Raw genomic sequence first — 18,205 nt, forward strand, 5'->3', positions numbered from 1 at the left:
CCATACAACTATGTTTGTGTGTTGTAGCATACTTCAAGCACCCCAGCCTGATCTGCAGCCCCTACGCATACAATGCCCACCCAGGCAAGGGCCTGTACATCCAAATGGGCTACAGAGTCGAGCATGAGTATGAGAGGATACCCTTGGAGGCCCATCATCTCTCCTACGAGTGGAAGCGGGGAAACTGTATCCCTAAGATGGGTAGGAATTCATTTCTAATTCCATTCCAATCATATTCAGCATATTGAAGAAAAAAATGATTCCGTGAAGAACAAATGAAGATATGCAAAACAGACTCTTACGCATGTATCTTATTTCCTGGCCAAACCTTTTTGAATATGTCCTAACTGACTTTGTGAGATATGTAAATATTCTATTTCCTGTAGACCATGTTTTTCAAGATGAAATTCTTAGATGTATCTCTTAGATGGGTTTGGATTCATATTACATTCATATCACATACAGCATACCGATTAAGAAATGCCAAAACCAGCAAAAGAAGAGATCTCTAAAAGCATCTGTCGTATTTTCTTGCAAAATTAAGATTAGAATGAAATTGTTTATTGACTTAGAGATATATATGTATTTCATTTCACAAAAACTATATCCTGGTGTTCTACTTTGCTGAAACAATTGGCTAAAGCAAGAAAAGTAAGATACTATTACTTGTACAACTAATTATGGATAGCTGATAGTTAAGAGCACTTCTGGTGAAAATCTGAAGATTTTGTTTGTGTCATGAAAAAATAAATTACATGAATTAGGCATTGAGGTAATAGATTTAGAGTTTTTGCAAGAAATCTTCATATCCCTGTATTTGATTTCAAATAATAACTACATCCTCAAAATGTCCTTTGATGCCACTATATGACTGAAACAATGATAACGCGACATTTTATCTCAGTTCGTGCTACAATGTTCCCTCTACATGCAGGTTTACACTACTTCAAGAACCTGTCCAAGAACATGCCATGTGAACGTCTGTATCCAGTGTTCCTGATGTACAACACAGAGGGTCAACTTGGAGCTTTTGGCTGGATATTCCAAGGAGAGCCAATAAGTCAACCCAACATGGAAGATCTCCGCTGGTTCAAACTGACTCCAACTGTCTACCCGGTAAACAGAATCATCCACTGATAAATACAAGATAACTACCACAATTATGATATGTAATCAGTGATGGATACAATATTCATTAGGAAATATAAAATCAATATATACTGAACAAAAAAAGTTATGGAGCATTAATGCTTTAAATGATATTTTATATAATCCAATGCTCAAACTTCACACAAAAATATAACCTATAACATTTATGTTCTTTGATTCTTTGTTCAGTATATATGCCTCGTTTCGGGAAATAACAGAAAAATAAAAGTTCATGCTGAAACTACTTTTATTCTGCATCGATGACACTATGATTTGAAAAATAATGATAAAGATCAGTAAGAAAACACATGACAAATACAAAAATTTGTCTTTTCCTGTACAATTGTTTTTATCTCATCGTGAAACCTGACAAAGCTGACATTTCCATTTATCAGACCTCACACATAAATGTCGCTTTCTGATTGGCTGAGCGCTCTTCTATTATTTTCAATGTACCCCGCTTACAAGCGAGTAACATTTCAATCAGGGAACATAAACAAACATCGAGGGTACATCAACCCATGCCCCCTCGTGACTAGTGAACAACTTATAATGTTGCTGTCCAAGTCATGAAATTATTGTCTGATAATTATCACACTCATCATCTGCTGTGATGTCATTCTCTGCATAATGTACCTCCAGCAGAAGAGTGAGTGAGTGAGTGAGTGAGTTTTAGTTTAACGTCTCTTGAAAAAGTATATTTTCATGTCAGCTTGACATGGGAGGAAAGCACAAAGTGATGCACAAGCTTACCACCATTGTTGAACACACATGCATGAATATAGTGTTGGCAAACAGAAAATATATTCATGGCAAATTGGGATTTGAACCCAAGATTACAGGCTTTGGGCACATGTAAGGGAAGCAACTCTGCACAATAAATATGAGGTAATCATTGGAAGAGTGAAAGTTGTGTTTATCATGGATTGTTTTTGACTTTGTTGAAATGTGGGTGTGGTAGCCTAGTGGTTAAAGCATCTGTCCGTCACGCCTAGGCCTGGGTTTGATTCCCGTCGTGGGCACAATGTGTGAAGTCCCTTGCACATTTCTGGTGTCCCCCGCCAAGATATTGCTGGAATATAGCTAAAAACAGCATAAAACCTGACTCACTCACTCACTCACACATTCATTCATTCACTCACTTAAATTACTGACCACAAGTCTTACTGATCAAATTCTCTTCTCTTTCAGTTCACGTTTGATACAAATATGCTTCCATCTTGTATGTACAACAAAGAGTTCAGTGTATTTGGAATCCATATATGGCTGCTCAATGAGGACAAAATGCTCTGCCCACTTCCAACTGTCATGCCCCAGACTAAACGCCCACCAACGACCTACAAGCCCAAGAAAACCAGGCCCACAGAGAACAATATTATTGTTGACAAAATTATTCGTGATCGAGAAGAACAATCTAGAAGTGCTGCAAGTAGTGTAACAGGAGACAGTTTAATTTTTAAAATCACATTATGTTTAAGTGCTCTGTTCATGATGTGTGTGACGAACTTCTTTTCAATTCCATCACCAACAGCGTGTGATTCATAGGATCATGTGACTGAGCTACATCATTTGTTTGAGAAGTTAACATTGTGATATAACGTGTCGGTCTAATCTTGTAACTGCCTTAACACTACTGTCTTCTACCCTGCATAGAAGATCCACAAGATTGGTATAGGACCATTCCTTCGGGATGCTTACATGAGACCTACAGGATGACCTTCAGGATGACCTACAGGATGACCTTCAGAATGAGGTCCTCCCACTGGATGCTCTGGACATCAAAATAAAGGTGTGACAGAACCGCCAAGGTCTATTCACAAAATCTATACAAGGTCTACTCAGGATCTCTTCACAGGATTTGGGTCTTTTACCAGATCCATGCAAGGTCTACCAGTAAAAGCATCTGTTCACAGGATTTGGGGTCCTTTGACAGGATCTAAGCAAGGTCTGTTCACAGGATTTGTGGTCTTTTGATAGGATCTACGCAAGGTCTGTTCACAGGATTTGAGCTCTTTCAACAGATCTGCACAAGGTCTATTCACAGGATTTGGGGATCTTTAGAAGATCCGTACAAGTTCTATTCACACAATCTGGGATCTATTCACTTGATTGGGGATCTATTCACAGATTCATTCAAAGTTGATACAGGGTCTATTTAAAAGATGCTTACAGATCCACGAAAAGGTGCTGTTTACAGAGTCATTCCCTGGACACTTACAACAGCTATGTGATGTCAAACACCATGTTCCGAGATCACTGACAGATATCCAAGAGGACATCATCAACTGATACAAGTTCTTGGCCACATCTAAAGTATTTATACACCATTTATCCAAAAGAAATTATGTCAATCAGAACCACAACTGACAATACAAATTCAAGATTAAGGAGCTAACGATGCAACAATGCCAGGGTCACAATAATGAGTATATTTATGTTAACCGTTTTGAATACACGAATGAATATGAGGCAATTGTTTCAGTGGAGAAGGTCACCTCAATCCCATTGACACAAATGACAGTGAACATCATCGCTTCCTGATGCCTGTTTCATTCACTGATAATCTATCGCAGAATGACTTTCGATTTGTTGTGGTGTGTCACATTATACATATCCAACATCACACAGAGATGCAAGTCCTTGTGTTCATTATCAGGTGAGGAACTGACACAAAGAGAATCAGTGCCCTTGATTTTATTCTGAAAAACACAAAACTGGTGTTGTACTTGCAGACTTGGACAACGTGAGCCATTTCTTCCAAAGACTTTATCTGAAGCTTGGAGGACAATGTTAAGTGTTGAAATGCATCACCCTTGGTATTTGAGCCTTAGTCCTGTATTTGTCATTCATTTATTTCCACTATATTGAAAGAGTGCTTTGCTAAGTCATTCTGTGTGCCTGCAGTACCATTTGATTCCTTTCTGTTTTATTAACGATGATAAGTCATTGAAGGAATGAAGGAAAAACTTGTTGTTGTACGTAAAGCGTTGTATCTGTTAAACAAAAATAAATAAACAACTCTGTATGCATGCAGTTTATTTTGTTTCGACAGTCATTGTGCATTTTTAATGAGACAAAGAAAAGAGCTGATCTGGTCCTGTTCCACAAAATGATCTTACCGCTAAGATGATTGTAACTCCAATACTTTAACATAAGGTAAAGCTAGTCGTAGCACGAAGATAATTTTGTGGAATTGGTCTCGGATGCAGGGCCTAGATTTTCGAAGCTCTCTTAACGCTAAGATAGTCGTAAGCTAACGTTAATGCATGGCACTTACGACTATCTTAGTGCTAAGAGAGCTTCGAAAATCTAGGCCCTGCTTCATAAAGTGATCTTACTGCTAAGATGTCCATAACTCCATCACTTTAACATATGTTTAGCATGACCAGTCAGTCAACTCACAAAGATAACTCTTTGGAATTGGTCCTAATGCTCCATTCCACAAGAGATCTCAGTGCTACGACTGTTATAAGTCTATGATAAGGCATGCGAGTTGCGATTGTCTTCACGCTAAGATCACTTAGCAGAACCTAGCCTTGTATACTAATTTCACAAAACACCCAGCCATTTTCTTATTTAGAGATCTTAAGTTGTGAATAGCAGTCCTACTGGTTTATATTGAAACACTTTTATTATAAATTCCACCGATGAAATGTTTTTAGATCTCCTATGCAGGGTGTAGCCTCAATGCAAGCTTTAAAAGCCGACCAAATGACGAACATGTGCACTGTTGTTGTTTGTTCTCATGTAAATACACTTGGAGTTCACTGGTGCATGCAAATCTGTACATAACATATCAAGCATAACAGGACTGGAAACGGTCGCGAACTTAGCGTGTCGTCAAAACCTCAACATGTCGTATAGAAATCATGTTGATCCTGACTTTGTGATAGTCCGTAGCAGTATCTGACAAGTTTGTATTCTCGATGTATGATGAAATCACCGTTCTGTAAAATATGAATACATTACATGCACATATATGTGTAACTAGAATTCCGATGTTTAAGTACCTGTAGAACTGTAAATGCTTTGTTAAATTCTTAATTCTGCTGGCAGGTATGTGCCAGTTGGTTATTTCACATTTTTTCAAATATTTTTCATTATTGCACGAAACACAAATTAGGCCTTATGTTTGTTTTTAGTTGGTTTACGAGACCAATCAACACAAAAATACTGAAATTAGAAAAAAGAAAAAAAAGAAAGGTAAAATATTTTTGTCCAGACTGTTTTGCAGTTGGGTGAAATGAAAATCAAGTGTTTATCATTGTTATTCACGAGAAATTGAGACAAATATGTATAAAAATCTTTAAAAATGAACAATTATCTTTCGGTCTGTTTTTAATTATACTCCTGACCTACATATTTGGTTTTCATTCATTAGTGGCAGTACTAATCTGGAAGTCAAATTTTGTAAACTTTTGACCACTGAAATTGAATTTTTGCTTTAAAATTGTGTAAACCAACTAAAAAAAGTAAAAGGCCTTACATTTATTGTGGTTTGTTACTTCAAAGTCCTATGATATCAATAAAACGTGTATATGATAAAACATGTCTGTTCTCGTGTAGGATTGCCTTTGCAAGATACTGGTTAATCATGCTCTGTTTATGGATTGAAATTTCTTTTTCCAATATTAACTGTTTCCTGTTTCCAGCCTCTCTGATCTAGACAAGGCCATCACATAGTCCATATACACACTAGCGTCAGTAGCTAATGTTTGCCTGACAACTTATTAACACCCCTGAAGCGTGACAGTAGACGCTCCCTGCTGGCTTATTACTTGCAATGTGTGAATTTTTGTGAATAAAGTCCATGTTTGAAATTGTTTCAAGAATACACAAACGGATAATCTTATTTTTTGTAAAGATCATCTTTTCTTTGATGTCACTGACAGAAAACAGAAAATCAGCTTTGATTTGCATTCACACAGTTTTCCATATTTACTTATAGAATTACCTCATGAAACATTCATATTTTCAATCATTGGACACAAATAGCTCCTAAAGACTACGAGTTTTTACATGCAGCTTCCCTTACAACTTATTAGCATCTCCTAACTGCATGGACCAAACAGTTACATTAGGCTGACCACCATGGCAACAAACAGAAAACGCAAATATGTAAATATTTCAAATTCTAATTTTTCACAGCTGAACAAACACAAGAAAACCCACCGTCCGTACCATACAGGAAAATATAAATCCACCACATATTCATCTGGGATTTAAAACTAAGATGTCTTTGCAGACAAATTTGCAAAAATCATTATTTAGTTCAAAATTGGAATTTTTCCTATTTTCATTAATTCAGAAGTGTTTTAACATTTTATTGTAACAAAACCTTCAATAATGTCAAAATATGTATTAAAGTCTCTTCCTAATAGCTTGTGATACCTGAGAAAAAAAAATCAAGCTTTCTAATCTGATAAAACTAAATTTACATGAATTAGGAATGTTTTAATTCTGACTGACATTTGATGCTGATTGGGGCTTTTTATCAACTTCTGACCAGGTTCAGATGAACCTCTGTACATTCATATAAACAAAACTCAACGTTTTTATATATATGGAAATCTTTAATTAAGTACTTAGAGAGCTAACCCTGAGAATCTGACAGTCCATCTAATCAATACAAAACAGTAGCACTGAAAAGGTTCACCCCTTCTGGTTCTGTCACAGGAATAATTTAACATTTTCTCAATAAATATTTCCTAATATTCTCCCATTATAGCAGATAACAGCCAACTTCTCAGCCATATTTCATTTCAGAAATCTGTTACCATAGTAACATATATACTTAAAGGTTAAACAGGAACTTATTAAAAGTAGGTTTTTTTTGTCTAAGGTTTCAGTGAATGGCTTACATTAAACCTTATGGACAGTTACACTACATCTTGTCAAGCAGCAAAAAGGTATAGTGACAAACATGAATCATCTCTTCCTACGATAATCCTTAGAAAATAATATTCTGTGGCATACCTTGCACTGAATGACAATTTGGATAAATTTCAATCGGACGAAATTCAGTTATGTGATTCATTTAAAGAAGAAATTATTTCTAGTGTGTCGTCATCAAATATCTTTCTTCATATCGTCATCAGATAGTCGGGCGGTGGGGTAGCCTAGTAGTTAAGGTGTTCGCACGTCCCGGGTTTGATTCCCCACATGGGTACAATGTGTTAAGCCCATTTCTGGTGTCCCCCGCCGTAATATTGCTGGAATATTGCTAAAAGTGGCGTAAAACCAAACTCACTCACACACACATCAGATAGTCACACCTAAGTACATAAACCTTAAATTAGCGTCAGTGAATTGAACAGACTTCAACTTATATCCTTCTCGTCATCATAAGACATTTACAAGATAAAACGAAATGCTGTAAAAGTGTCTTTGTCAAGATAGCAACCGTAAAGCTGTGATTCTAGAGGCCTGCTCAGGCTAAGAGTAACATGATAGGTTGGGCATGGCTATGCTGAAACTGTAACCCTCTATTTATTGGGCATTAAGAGGCAAACAAGTGTTATCTTGACGATCAAAGAATTAATAATGAATAAATGCCAAGAGGTCATGTCTGCATTTGGATGAGATAGGATCTCTAAGTGAATAGCAAAGCAGTGATTCATCATATTTCACAGAAATGATAATTAACTGACACATTCTGTGATATATATGGCTAACACAACATTCAAAATTGACATAAGCATCTGCAGGAATTCAGGAAGGACTAGTGAGGTTTCCTTGACAACTACTACTATGACCAGTCACTAAATGGCATCCATCTTGTAAATGGCATCTCTCTCACCTGTTAGTTTTTGTGTGGATTAGTGAAAATGAAACGTTAAATTTGAAAGTTCTGATATAAACATTAGAACATACAGGTTACAATCACATACAAAGATTTTATACTTTAAGAAGTGTTTCTTATTTAGATATAACATTAGTTGGTGGACAGTAGTGTTTGATTTGTAACATGTCATTAACCCAGCAACTTTGTAATACGAACTCAAAATCAGGAATGTGTCATATTACGTGTTTATCATGACAGGATTATTTGTTTATCAACTCTGAAACACACACAAAAATGTTTGGAATGTCTATATGTAATTTTATGGACATAAATATGTAAATAACTGATTAACATGATTTTTTTTATATCAAGCTGGGATAATTGTTTATCAACTGTGATATACAAAAAAACAACAACTGGAAATGTCTATATCAGTGTTCATGAATGGTGTTTCAAAGTAACATGACATTGGGTCCTGTAAGTTTCAGATGTCTGCCTGACCCATTGAAAATTCACAGGACCCACAGAATAAAAGTAAACATACATTTCAGATTTAACATTTCTTATAATTGGTATTGAAATTATTAACAAACATAAGATTTATAAACAGCAACCAAGTGTGACATGTCACATATAACAACTTCAGTCAAAGTCATTGTGAAATATGCAGTCAGACACTGGGGCCGGCAGGTTGTACACTTCTGTCGGACTGTTTGCGAATCTGCCAGATTTGTACGAGGGTCAGACGCTATTTGTGAACACTGCTATATGTAATAATTATGTCATTGTCTCATTGACACAAAATTTGTTTATCAAGATGGGATAAACTCTAAAATAACAAAAAACACCACAAAAAATCCCAGGAATGTCTATATGTACTTTATGGACATATAAATATGTCAATGATCCATTAACTCGAAAGTTTGTTTACAAGATGGGAGGGGAACATCCCAATGAAATTGTCCCGATAAACTTTAACATGACTGTGAATAAGGTTAACAAGGCTAACAAGGTTTGAGTGTATCCACCCGAGTCCTTGTCTCTGTAAATAGCTGTTGGTTGTTTATTTAATGTCACCATTATTCACAGACACATCTTTGATTACATCATTACCTCCCATTACTTCATATACACCCTTGCTTTCCTGCAAGTCTCTAAGTGCTACATGACGTGTGTGAATACTGTATATGGATGAATGAATGAATGAAGCAAGAACTGCCAAGATTGATTTAAAGCTTTTCTCCTAAGTTTTCCCCATATATAGATGAAGGATATTTTTCGTAAGTTTCCCCAAAGATTTATTAAGCTTCTTTTCTCCTACATTTCCCAAATAATTGCTAATGGAAGTGTTTCTGAAATTTTCCCCAAAAATTGATCAAACATTTTTCTTGAAAGTTTTCCCCAAAATGATCAAGGTTGATTAAAGTCGTTTTCTCCTAAATTGTCCCAAATATTGCTGCAGGACGTATAATTGAAGTTTCTACCAACATTGACCATGTTTTTTCTCATCAGTTTCCCCAAAGATAATTTTTTCCCTAAAGATTGACAAATGTTTTTTTTCTCAAGTTTCTCCTAAGATTTATTGAGGGTTATGATTCTAAAATTTCTCATCATATAAGATCTGTTCTGGCTTGAAAAGAAAATGCCTTTTATTCCAACTTTTCAGACACATTTTTACCCCCAAAAAGCCAAACAAACTTATATTCGTTTGAACCATGTTAACATACTTTTTCATAGCTGTTTCTTCTTTGTTTATCCTTGTTATTAATGAAATAGAATAACATTTGACATTAACACAGTTCTTGTGACAGTACACTGAATGAAAGGTAAGTTTGTGAAAGAAGTCTGCACATATAATGTGTGTCCTACGATGTTTATCAATGTGTATATCCTACCCTAGTGTACAGAAGTGATGTAATGATGGTGTGAGTAACCAGGCGGCTTTTGTACCACTCAACTGTAAACGAGGCTCCTCACGATATGGCCTGTCAATGATGTAAACTGACAGAGGGTATGTTCAATATGATTTGATTTTTGTGAAATAACTTATTTTTGACTTTGAAGCTACTTCTGTAAATATGTCACTCAGAACATCAGAATAAAATGTTTGCAATGTCCTTATTGGTGTTATTTATGAAATGATGTGTGATGATAATGTACCCTGGATCCTGTTTAGCCTTTCATCCAAGTAAGGGGGCGACGGGTAGCCTTGTGCTTGAAGCGTTCGCTCTTCATCCAGGAGTGAGTGAGTGACTTTAGTTTTACACCGCTTTTAGCAATATTCCAGCAATATCACGGCGGGGGACGCCAGAAATTGGCTTCACACATTTTACCCATGTGGGGAATCGAACCCGGGTCTTCGGCGTGTCTTCATCCAGGAGTCAGGTTTGATTCCCCACATGGGTACAATGTGTGAAGCCCTTTTCTGGTGTCCCCTGCCATGATGTTGCTGGAATATTGCTAAAAGTGGCATAAAACCAAACTAAAACCAACTGTGTTGTGACAGTGGTCTACTCCTTAGCTACTCAAACACAGTCTGGGGCGGTGGGGTAGCCTAGTGGTTAAAGCGTTGGCTCGTCACGCCGAAGACCGAGGTTCGAATCCCCACATGGGTACAATGTGTGAAGCCCATTTCTGGTGTCCCCCGCTGTGATGTTGCTGGAATATTGCTAAAAGCGGCGTAAAACCAAACTCAGTCAGTCAGTCAATCAAACACAGTCTTCACAATACAGGTTACTTCATATAATGTTGGCTTTTTATCACAAACACATGCAAAGGAATGTCAAGAGTTCACATGGTATGAGTCAAAATCAGGAACTGTCTCACACATCTCATGGGTAACTATATCACAAAAGGGGCCTTTAGGAAATAGTCTTAATTTATTACAAATGGTCATTGGTACATATGAAGAATCGAACCCACTACTTAAGTTTCTTAAGCAAACACATGAACCTCTGGGCTAAAACCCCACACAAGAAACCTTTCAAGAGTTTTCCAACTCCACAAACACCTCAGAAAAGTATGATACCTCATGGATGACAGCTTCTTATATACAGTGGAAACCGCCTAAGTAAAGACCGCTTAACTAAACAGACCTGATAAGTAAACACTATTCTTTGGTCCCGGCAAATTTCTTCATTAATTATCATTATTAGAGTCTGGTTAACTAAACTCGGATAAGTAAACAATACCGCTTAACTAAAGTATTTTTCACGATCCCTGGAAGTAAATTCCTTAACAAAAGAGACCGGATAACTAAATTAGCGATCACCACATAATCGGACATGAAGGGCACGTGTCAGTCTCCGGCTAAACAAACATCCTACTTACAGCTCGCTGGCGTCATGCATTATGATTTTCTCATCCATACAGTATCCAACCTTTCTTATTACTTCCCGGGGCGGTGGGGTAGCCTAGTGGTTTAAGCGTCCGCTCGTCACGCCGAAGACCCGGGTTCGATGCCCCACATGGGCACAATGTGTGAAGCTCATTTCTGTAGTCCCCCGCCGTGATATTGCTGGAATATTGCTAAAAGAGGCGTAAAACTAAACTCAGTCAGTCAGTCAGTCTTATTACTTCCCAAGTTCTAAACACCCTATCAAACAGATCAATGAGTACCTGCACTAACACAGCATAGACCTGTTCATTGTTGACACCTAGGTGCTCAACTAGATAAAATTAATCAAATACATTCATTGACGCAAAAACTCCCACACATTAAACAACTGGGTAAGAAACAGCAAAAACCAAAAGAGGTCCGGAGACCAACCTTTGGCAAAACTCATTACCAACATTAATTATTTACATCATTCTATCGTAAAATGACAATGAAGCTCCAGTATATGAGTGGAGAAAATATCTTGTCTTAAGATCTGTTATTCATAGCAGTGCAGCCAGTGTAAAATTCGCGACCTAGACTCCGTGTACATGCATTTTTCATTTTCCATGTGTTCACCCGCTGAGATTAGGGAAATAAAATACTATCAGGGTCGTTGACTACACAGTAAAGCTAAGTCTCAACATGACACTTTGTCTTATCAGAGGCAGTTTCTCCGAATTATTAACACATGAATGACAAGGTTCTCCCTGCTACTCATCTGGACCCTCGTCATCTGTTGTTTTACTTGTGGACATTAAACTCTACTTCACGATTGAAGAATTGTTAATAAAATCAGGCAACATAAAAAGAGGTTTTTATTAATGAGGGATTTGACCATTAAAATGCTTGAGATAGTGAAATTTGAGATGTCATTGAAGTTACGATATCACTAAGCCTACAAGAATCTATCATTACAAAAAACAAATCGATTAAAGTTTTATCCAAATTGTCTTGACTTTTCAACATAATTTTATCCCTGCAAGCATTCATAGTCTGAAATGGACTATTTTTACACAGACTATATTCATTTACTGACAGTAGAGATGCAATGGGTTAGACAATGTCTTGTGATAATGTCAAAGAAAACAATTAAGTTTATTAACATGTTCCAGCTCGGATTCAGACACTACAGGAAAAAAAGACATTAACTGCAATTAATGGTACCTAGCAAAAAATGGAAAGCTATTTTTTTACACCATATCAATATTACTCTCATAATTCACAATCATAAAACCTATTTTCCAGAGAAAAGGACAAAGATTGTAGTCCTATAAAATGCAAGTATGCAGTTTTCGGGGGAAGTAGCACTTTCTGAACAACTGTTTCCAACCAGCCTGTCCATTATTTTGATTACTCTGCCCCAGATCGTGCATACCAAATCCATACCACTCAATGGTATGCCTTCGATTTATTGAGACCTTTCACAGGCAAACTAGGAGAGATATCTTTTCGACTGCAGTTTGATGAGATCGGTGAATACATCTATGACCCTTGCAATGGCTTCGATGATGGCGAAAATATTCACAACAAAAGTGGAAAATTAAGATGTTATCGTGTACAGTAGATTGATGAACATTAGTTCAGTTTTCAATAGCTCCATTCAGCTTTTGGCAGTTATTCCCCATTGTATCCATAGCAACAACACCATTAAATTGAAACTGGTTGAGCTTACTGCTGCCATTACAAATTCACATTTGACTAATGGTGGTTGGTTTTAGAAATACAAACAGATAATGCTCCTCTTGTTTAGAATTTGCTGGGCTGCATCTCACAATACCGGTTCTGGTGCTTCGTTCCAAAAAGCGATCTTTGTGCCATGACCGCCATCAGTCAGTTAAGCTATGATAGTTACAATTGTCTGATGGCTACGGTTGCTATGTGGAGTGGGCCCCGTTTCTTTAACAAAGTGAGTTTGCTTTTACAATGCTGTAAAGAATTCCAGTAACAACAAGGCTTCAGAGTTTTATTGTGGGAGAAAAGCTTTTACTTCTACCTTTCAGGCAAAACCAGTGAGTATGGTGTATGGTGCAGATAAACCGACAGCAATAGTCACAAGCTGTGAAAACAGGGCACACTGGGACTCAAACCCATCTTAACACAAATTTATGTCATTCATGTTAACATCATTTTGTGGGGCAAGGTTCCGGATGCTTTAATATAGGCAGTTTGTTGCTGTATTAGATAAACAAGTTAAGTTATATAATATAAACGCATATTTCACTAGTTTTGAGAATACTTGATATATCACTGTCAGAAATCAAGTATAAAACACTCAGGCATCGAGTATAAAACACTCAGGCATCAAGTATAAAACACTCAGGCATAAAGAAAAAACACTCAGGCATCAAGCATAAAACACTCAGGCATCAAGTATAAAACACTCTGGCATCCAGTGTACACAGGCATCAAGTATAAAACACTCAGGCATCAAGTATAAAACACTTAGTCATCAAGTATAAAACACTTAGTCATCAAGTATAAAACACTTAGTCATCAAGTATAAAACACTCAGGCATCCAGTGTACACAGGCATCAAAAATAAAACACTCAGGCATCAAGTATAAAACACTCTGGCATCAAGTATAAAACACTCTGGCATCAAGTATAAAACACTCAGGCATCAAGTATAAAACACTCAGGCATCCAGTATAAAAGGGTCAGGCTAAAACACTTGGGCATCAAGTATAAAACACTCTGGCATCCAGTGTACACAGGCATCAAAAATAAAACACTCAGTCATCAAGTATAAAACACTCAGGCATCCAGTGTACACAGGCATCAAAAATATAAAACACTCAGGCATCAAGGCATCCAGTGTACACAGGCATCAAAAACACTCTGGCATCAAGTAAAACACTCAGTCATCAAGTATAAAAAGTATAAAACACTCAAAAAATAAAACACTCAGTCATCAAGTATAAAACACTCAGGCATCCAGTGTACACAGGCATCAAAAATAAAACACTCAGTCATCAAGTATAAAACACTCAGGCATCCAGTGTACACAGGCATCAAAAATAAAACACTCAGTCATCAAGTATAAAACACTCAGGCATCCAGTGTACACAGGCATCAAAAATAAAACACTCAGTCATCAAGTATAAAACACTCAGGCATCCAGTGTACACAGGCATCAAAAATAAAACACTCGGGCATCAAGTATAAAACACTCAGTCATCAAGTATAAAACACTCAGGCATCCAGTGTACCCAGGCATAAAAAAAAAACACTCAGTCATCAAGTATAAAACACTCAGGCATCCAGTGTACACAGGCATAAAAAAATAAAACACTCAGTCATCAAGTATAAAACACTCAGGCATCCAGTGTACACAGGCATCAAAAATAAAACACTCGGGCATCAAGTATAAAACACTCAGGCATCCAGTGTACACAGGCATCAAAAATAAAACACTCAGTCATCAAGTATAAAACACTCAGGCATCCAGTGTACACAGGCATCAAAAATAAAACACTCAGTCATCAAGTATAAAACACTCGGGCATCCAGTGTACCCAGGCATAAAAAAATAAAACACTCAGGCATCACGTATAAAAGGGTCAGGCATCAAGTATAATACAGTTATCAAGTATAAAACACTTGGGCATCAAGTATAATACAGTTATCAAGTATAAAACACTTGGGCATCAAGTATAAAACAGAGTAATGAAGTATAGGCATCCAGTGTGAAAAGCCATTGTATTTCACCTTTTTTTGAAAATAAATAACCAAATACAATCTCGATATAATGAAATAATCAGTCATTTAGGATGTGTTAGATTAATACTATGCCAATAGTAGTTGAGTTTGTCCCATATCTAACTGTCCACATGTATAAGTTTAGCAAAGGATACCAAGTTGATTTGGTAGTGAGATGCATATCAATCTTTATTCAGCGACCACCTTCCTATAGTACATACAGAGATGTAAAAGGTATCTTTGGCAAGCAGCATTTATATAAAACCCTGGCGTCGTGCTGCTGGCTGATATCAGGTGATTTACGTAGAATGTCCCATTAGTGGTGATAGGACGAGTGACCACGTTTCCTCAGCAGTATAATATCGACTATTCACAACTTGATATGTGTCGTTTTCGCATGGTTTGAGCCATCTGTCTTGAAGATTTACACCATATGTCATTACAACTACCGTAATTGGCCGAGATTAACATAGCTTATTGTACATAAACCCCAAATATACTAGTCTAACACCACCAATAGATCTAATCCCATTCAACACGCTCCTTATTGCCTGATGATGTGACCTAATCACCAATGAAACCGCAGGGATTTTCATTTTCATTTGACATTAAAATGCCGTCGCAAAAGGAAAGAGAGCACCATCAAATAGCAATTGAGAGCTGAATAATATGTTTTGCCCCATAAGATCAATCAAAATAAACCTTCATGGAACTTAATTCATTTTTTTTCTTTCCAAAAATGAGCTGCTTTTAAGAAGACGTTGGAATTTCTTGTCGCATGCTAGCTAAGTATAAACACGACATATTCAGAAAAGACTGGAGGGTTTTACAGCTCAGATTGCCTTCATTCATAAACATAGGGAGTCTGAAGATTTGGTTTCGTTTGTTCAGTGTTTATGCCATAGTCAGGGATATTCCAGATACAAGATAAAGCCTGCAATATATTCACCAGAGTTTATCTTCAACAACCCATGCTTGTCATAAGGTGATCGAGAGGATTGGGTGGTCAGACTTGCTGACTTGGTTGTCATTGTATCTTAATTGTGTAGATCAGTGCGTCTAATGTCAATCACTGGATTATCTGGCCTAGACTCAATAATTTACTGACTACCATTATACTGACTGACTGACTGAGTTTGGTTTTACGCCGCTTTTAGCAATATTCCAGCAACATCACGGCGGGGGACACCAGAAATGGGCTTCACACATTGTGCCCATGTGGGGATTCGAACCCGGGTCTTCGGTGATGAGTCAACGCTTTAACCATTAGGCTACCCCACCGCCCCGACTCCCATTATACAGTTGTATTATTAGCGAGTGTGGCATAAAACAAGCAAAAGAAAACCTCACTTACTCCTAGAACCTGTAGTGTACAGTACACAACCCTGTGCACTTAAAAGAACCCACGAATCCGTTGGTATATGACCAGATGGTGGCCACATGAATACGTGCAAACACCTAGTTGCAGGTACAGCAACGTGCAGTAAACTTGGACAAAGTACTGTGACTATGTGTCCCAGTCCACCCAGCTGTGAAAGGGTACTCGTAAGGATGGGAAAGCCACATTAACTCGGTGTGCCTAGTGACTGCAAGAGTTGTATGTTCCCCAGGGAGTTGAGATTGATAATACAAAGTGCCGTTGAGACTGACATCCTATGATCGAGGGTAAAACGAAGCCTGTGAGCAGCCTAGCTGGAACTCAGCACTATATAAATAGATAATAACAAATAATAACAGACCTCATAACACAAGTGCAGCAATCATGGAAGATCAGTGCGTCTAATGTCAATCACTGGATTGTCTGGCCCAGATTCAATTATTTACTGACTACCATTATACACTTGGATTATTGTTGAGTGTGGCATAAAACACATGAAAACAACCTCACTCACTCCTAGACCTCATAGTAGAAGTGCAGCAATCATGGAAGTCAAAGCCAATATCACCTGCCAGGCTCTCCATCTTCTCCGTGTGTGGGACAGGTCACCCCAGAACTACGGTCGTCTCAGTACCAATCAGTGACAACAAAACAGTCACATCTCTCATTACCACGTCTGGTCCCGCCATCCAGGCCACAGCGTCTTAAAACATGACTATTTTTGTGCAAACAACTGGGATATGTCATGTCTTAGTTTATACTCGGACGTCTCAAAAAGTATTATTGTGTCATCTTATGGCATTGAGGCTGGAGCAAGTGCCTTTGTCTGGGAACTGGTAAGTAGGTCTGCATCCTCGCAGAAACCGATGCCACACACCTCAATCTCAACTACTGAAGGATGCGCAGTTCGAAAAGACCTTGAGGCTGAGGATATCTGATAAGAAATAATATACCCGTAAAAAGCGGTCTCTGAAGAAAGAATATCATAATAGCATGGTGTAAATCTGTGTCAATGGAAGGACGGATTTCATGAACTTTTTGCAACAGCTAATACGATCCAAGATTTTACAACTTTTTTGGTTACGTGATTATTTTTTTTCAAAACCAGATTTTCAAACACTGCATTTAGAACAGTTTCAGTGTTTCTTTTACCAGTTCTACAACAAAAGCAACCTGAATGACGCACTGATTTTCCTCCACCATCTTAGTATAAAATAGAGATGGATCTTATTTGAAAAATCCAAGAAAAGTTTCAAACAACATAGATGGTGTAAACCACTATCACAGTTAAGCTGCGTTGACACGAAGCACCTTTATACCTTAGCTGCCGACTACAATGTGTAATCCATGCCGGAAGCAATGTTATATGGTTGATTACGACAACATCTATTGGTGATACCCACAACAGAAGAGGTAATTACAACAGGCTTTGATCAAGAAGAAACACAAGCCACGCAGGAACAACTCCATTGTGTCTTCTCCGACTAGTGTAGAATTAGTTCCTGCCGATTAAGGAGTGAAATCGGCTATATTTAATGACAGCCACAAAAGTTTGACCTTTAGATTTATGCCATCTCCCTTTAAACCTCCCCTAAAGACCGTAAAGAGAGAAGGCTTGAGCTAATGAGCATTGATGGCCTGCCTAACCTCTGTAACTGCCCTGTCCCACTCAGGTTGGTTGTTGCTGCTGAAACTACTGTTCAAGGTCAGCCTCCATTGACAGACCAAAGGTGGAAATAACCCATTGCCGGACGCCCGAGTCCACTGTTTTTTTTCTGTCGGGCAAGCAAATTTGTATATCACACTGTACCGGTGTC

The 18,205-nt window shown here is 37.6% G+C and overlaps 2 protein-coding genes across 2 annotated transcripts in view; one reads left to right on the top strand and one right to left on the bottom strand.

Moving 5' to 3' along the window:
* Nucleotides 1–4,178, top strand: part of LOC124262248 — a 156,559-nt gene extending 152,381 nt beyond the window's left edge. Inside the window, 3 exon segments of the mRNA XM_046696731.1 lie at nt 28–201; nt 935–1,116; nt 2,341–4,178. Coding sequence (XP_046552687.1) covers nt 28–201; nt 935–1,116; nt 2,341–2,694 — 710 coding nt within the window. The 3' untranslated portion in view covers nt 2,695–4,178.
* Nucleotides 1–18,205, bottom strand: part of LOC124262247 (cysteine--tRNA ligase, cytoplasmic-like) — a 299,881-nt gene that overhangs the window by 249,659 nt on the left and 32,017 nt on the right. The window lies entirely within an intron of this gene.

Source organism: Haliotis rubra, unplaced genomic scaffold, assembly GCF_003918875.1.
Source record: "Haliotis rubra isolate DU_JTF1 unplaced genomic scaffold, ASM391887v1 Scf83, whole genome shotgun sequence".
Taxonomy (NCBI): domain Eukaryota; kingdom Metazoa; phylum Mollusca; class Gastropoda; order Lepetellida; family Haliotidae; genus Haliotis; species Haliotis rubra.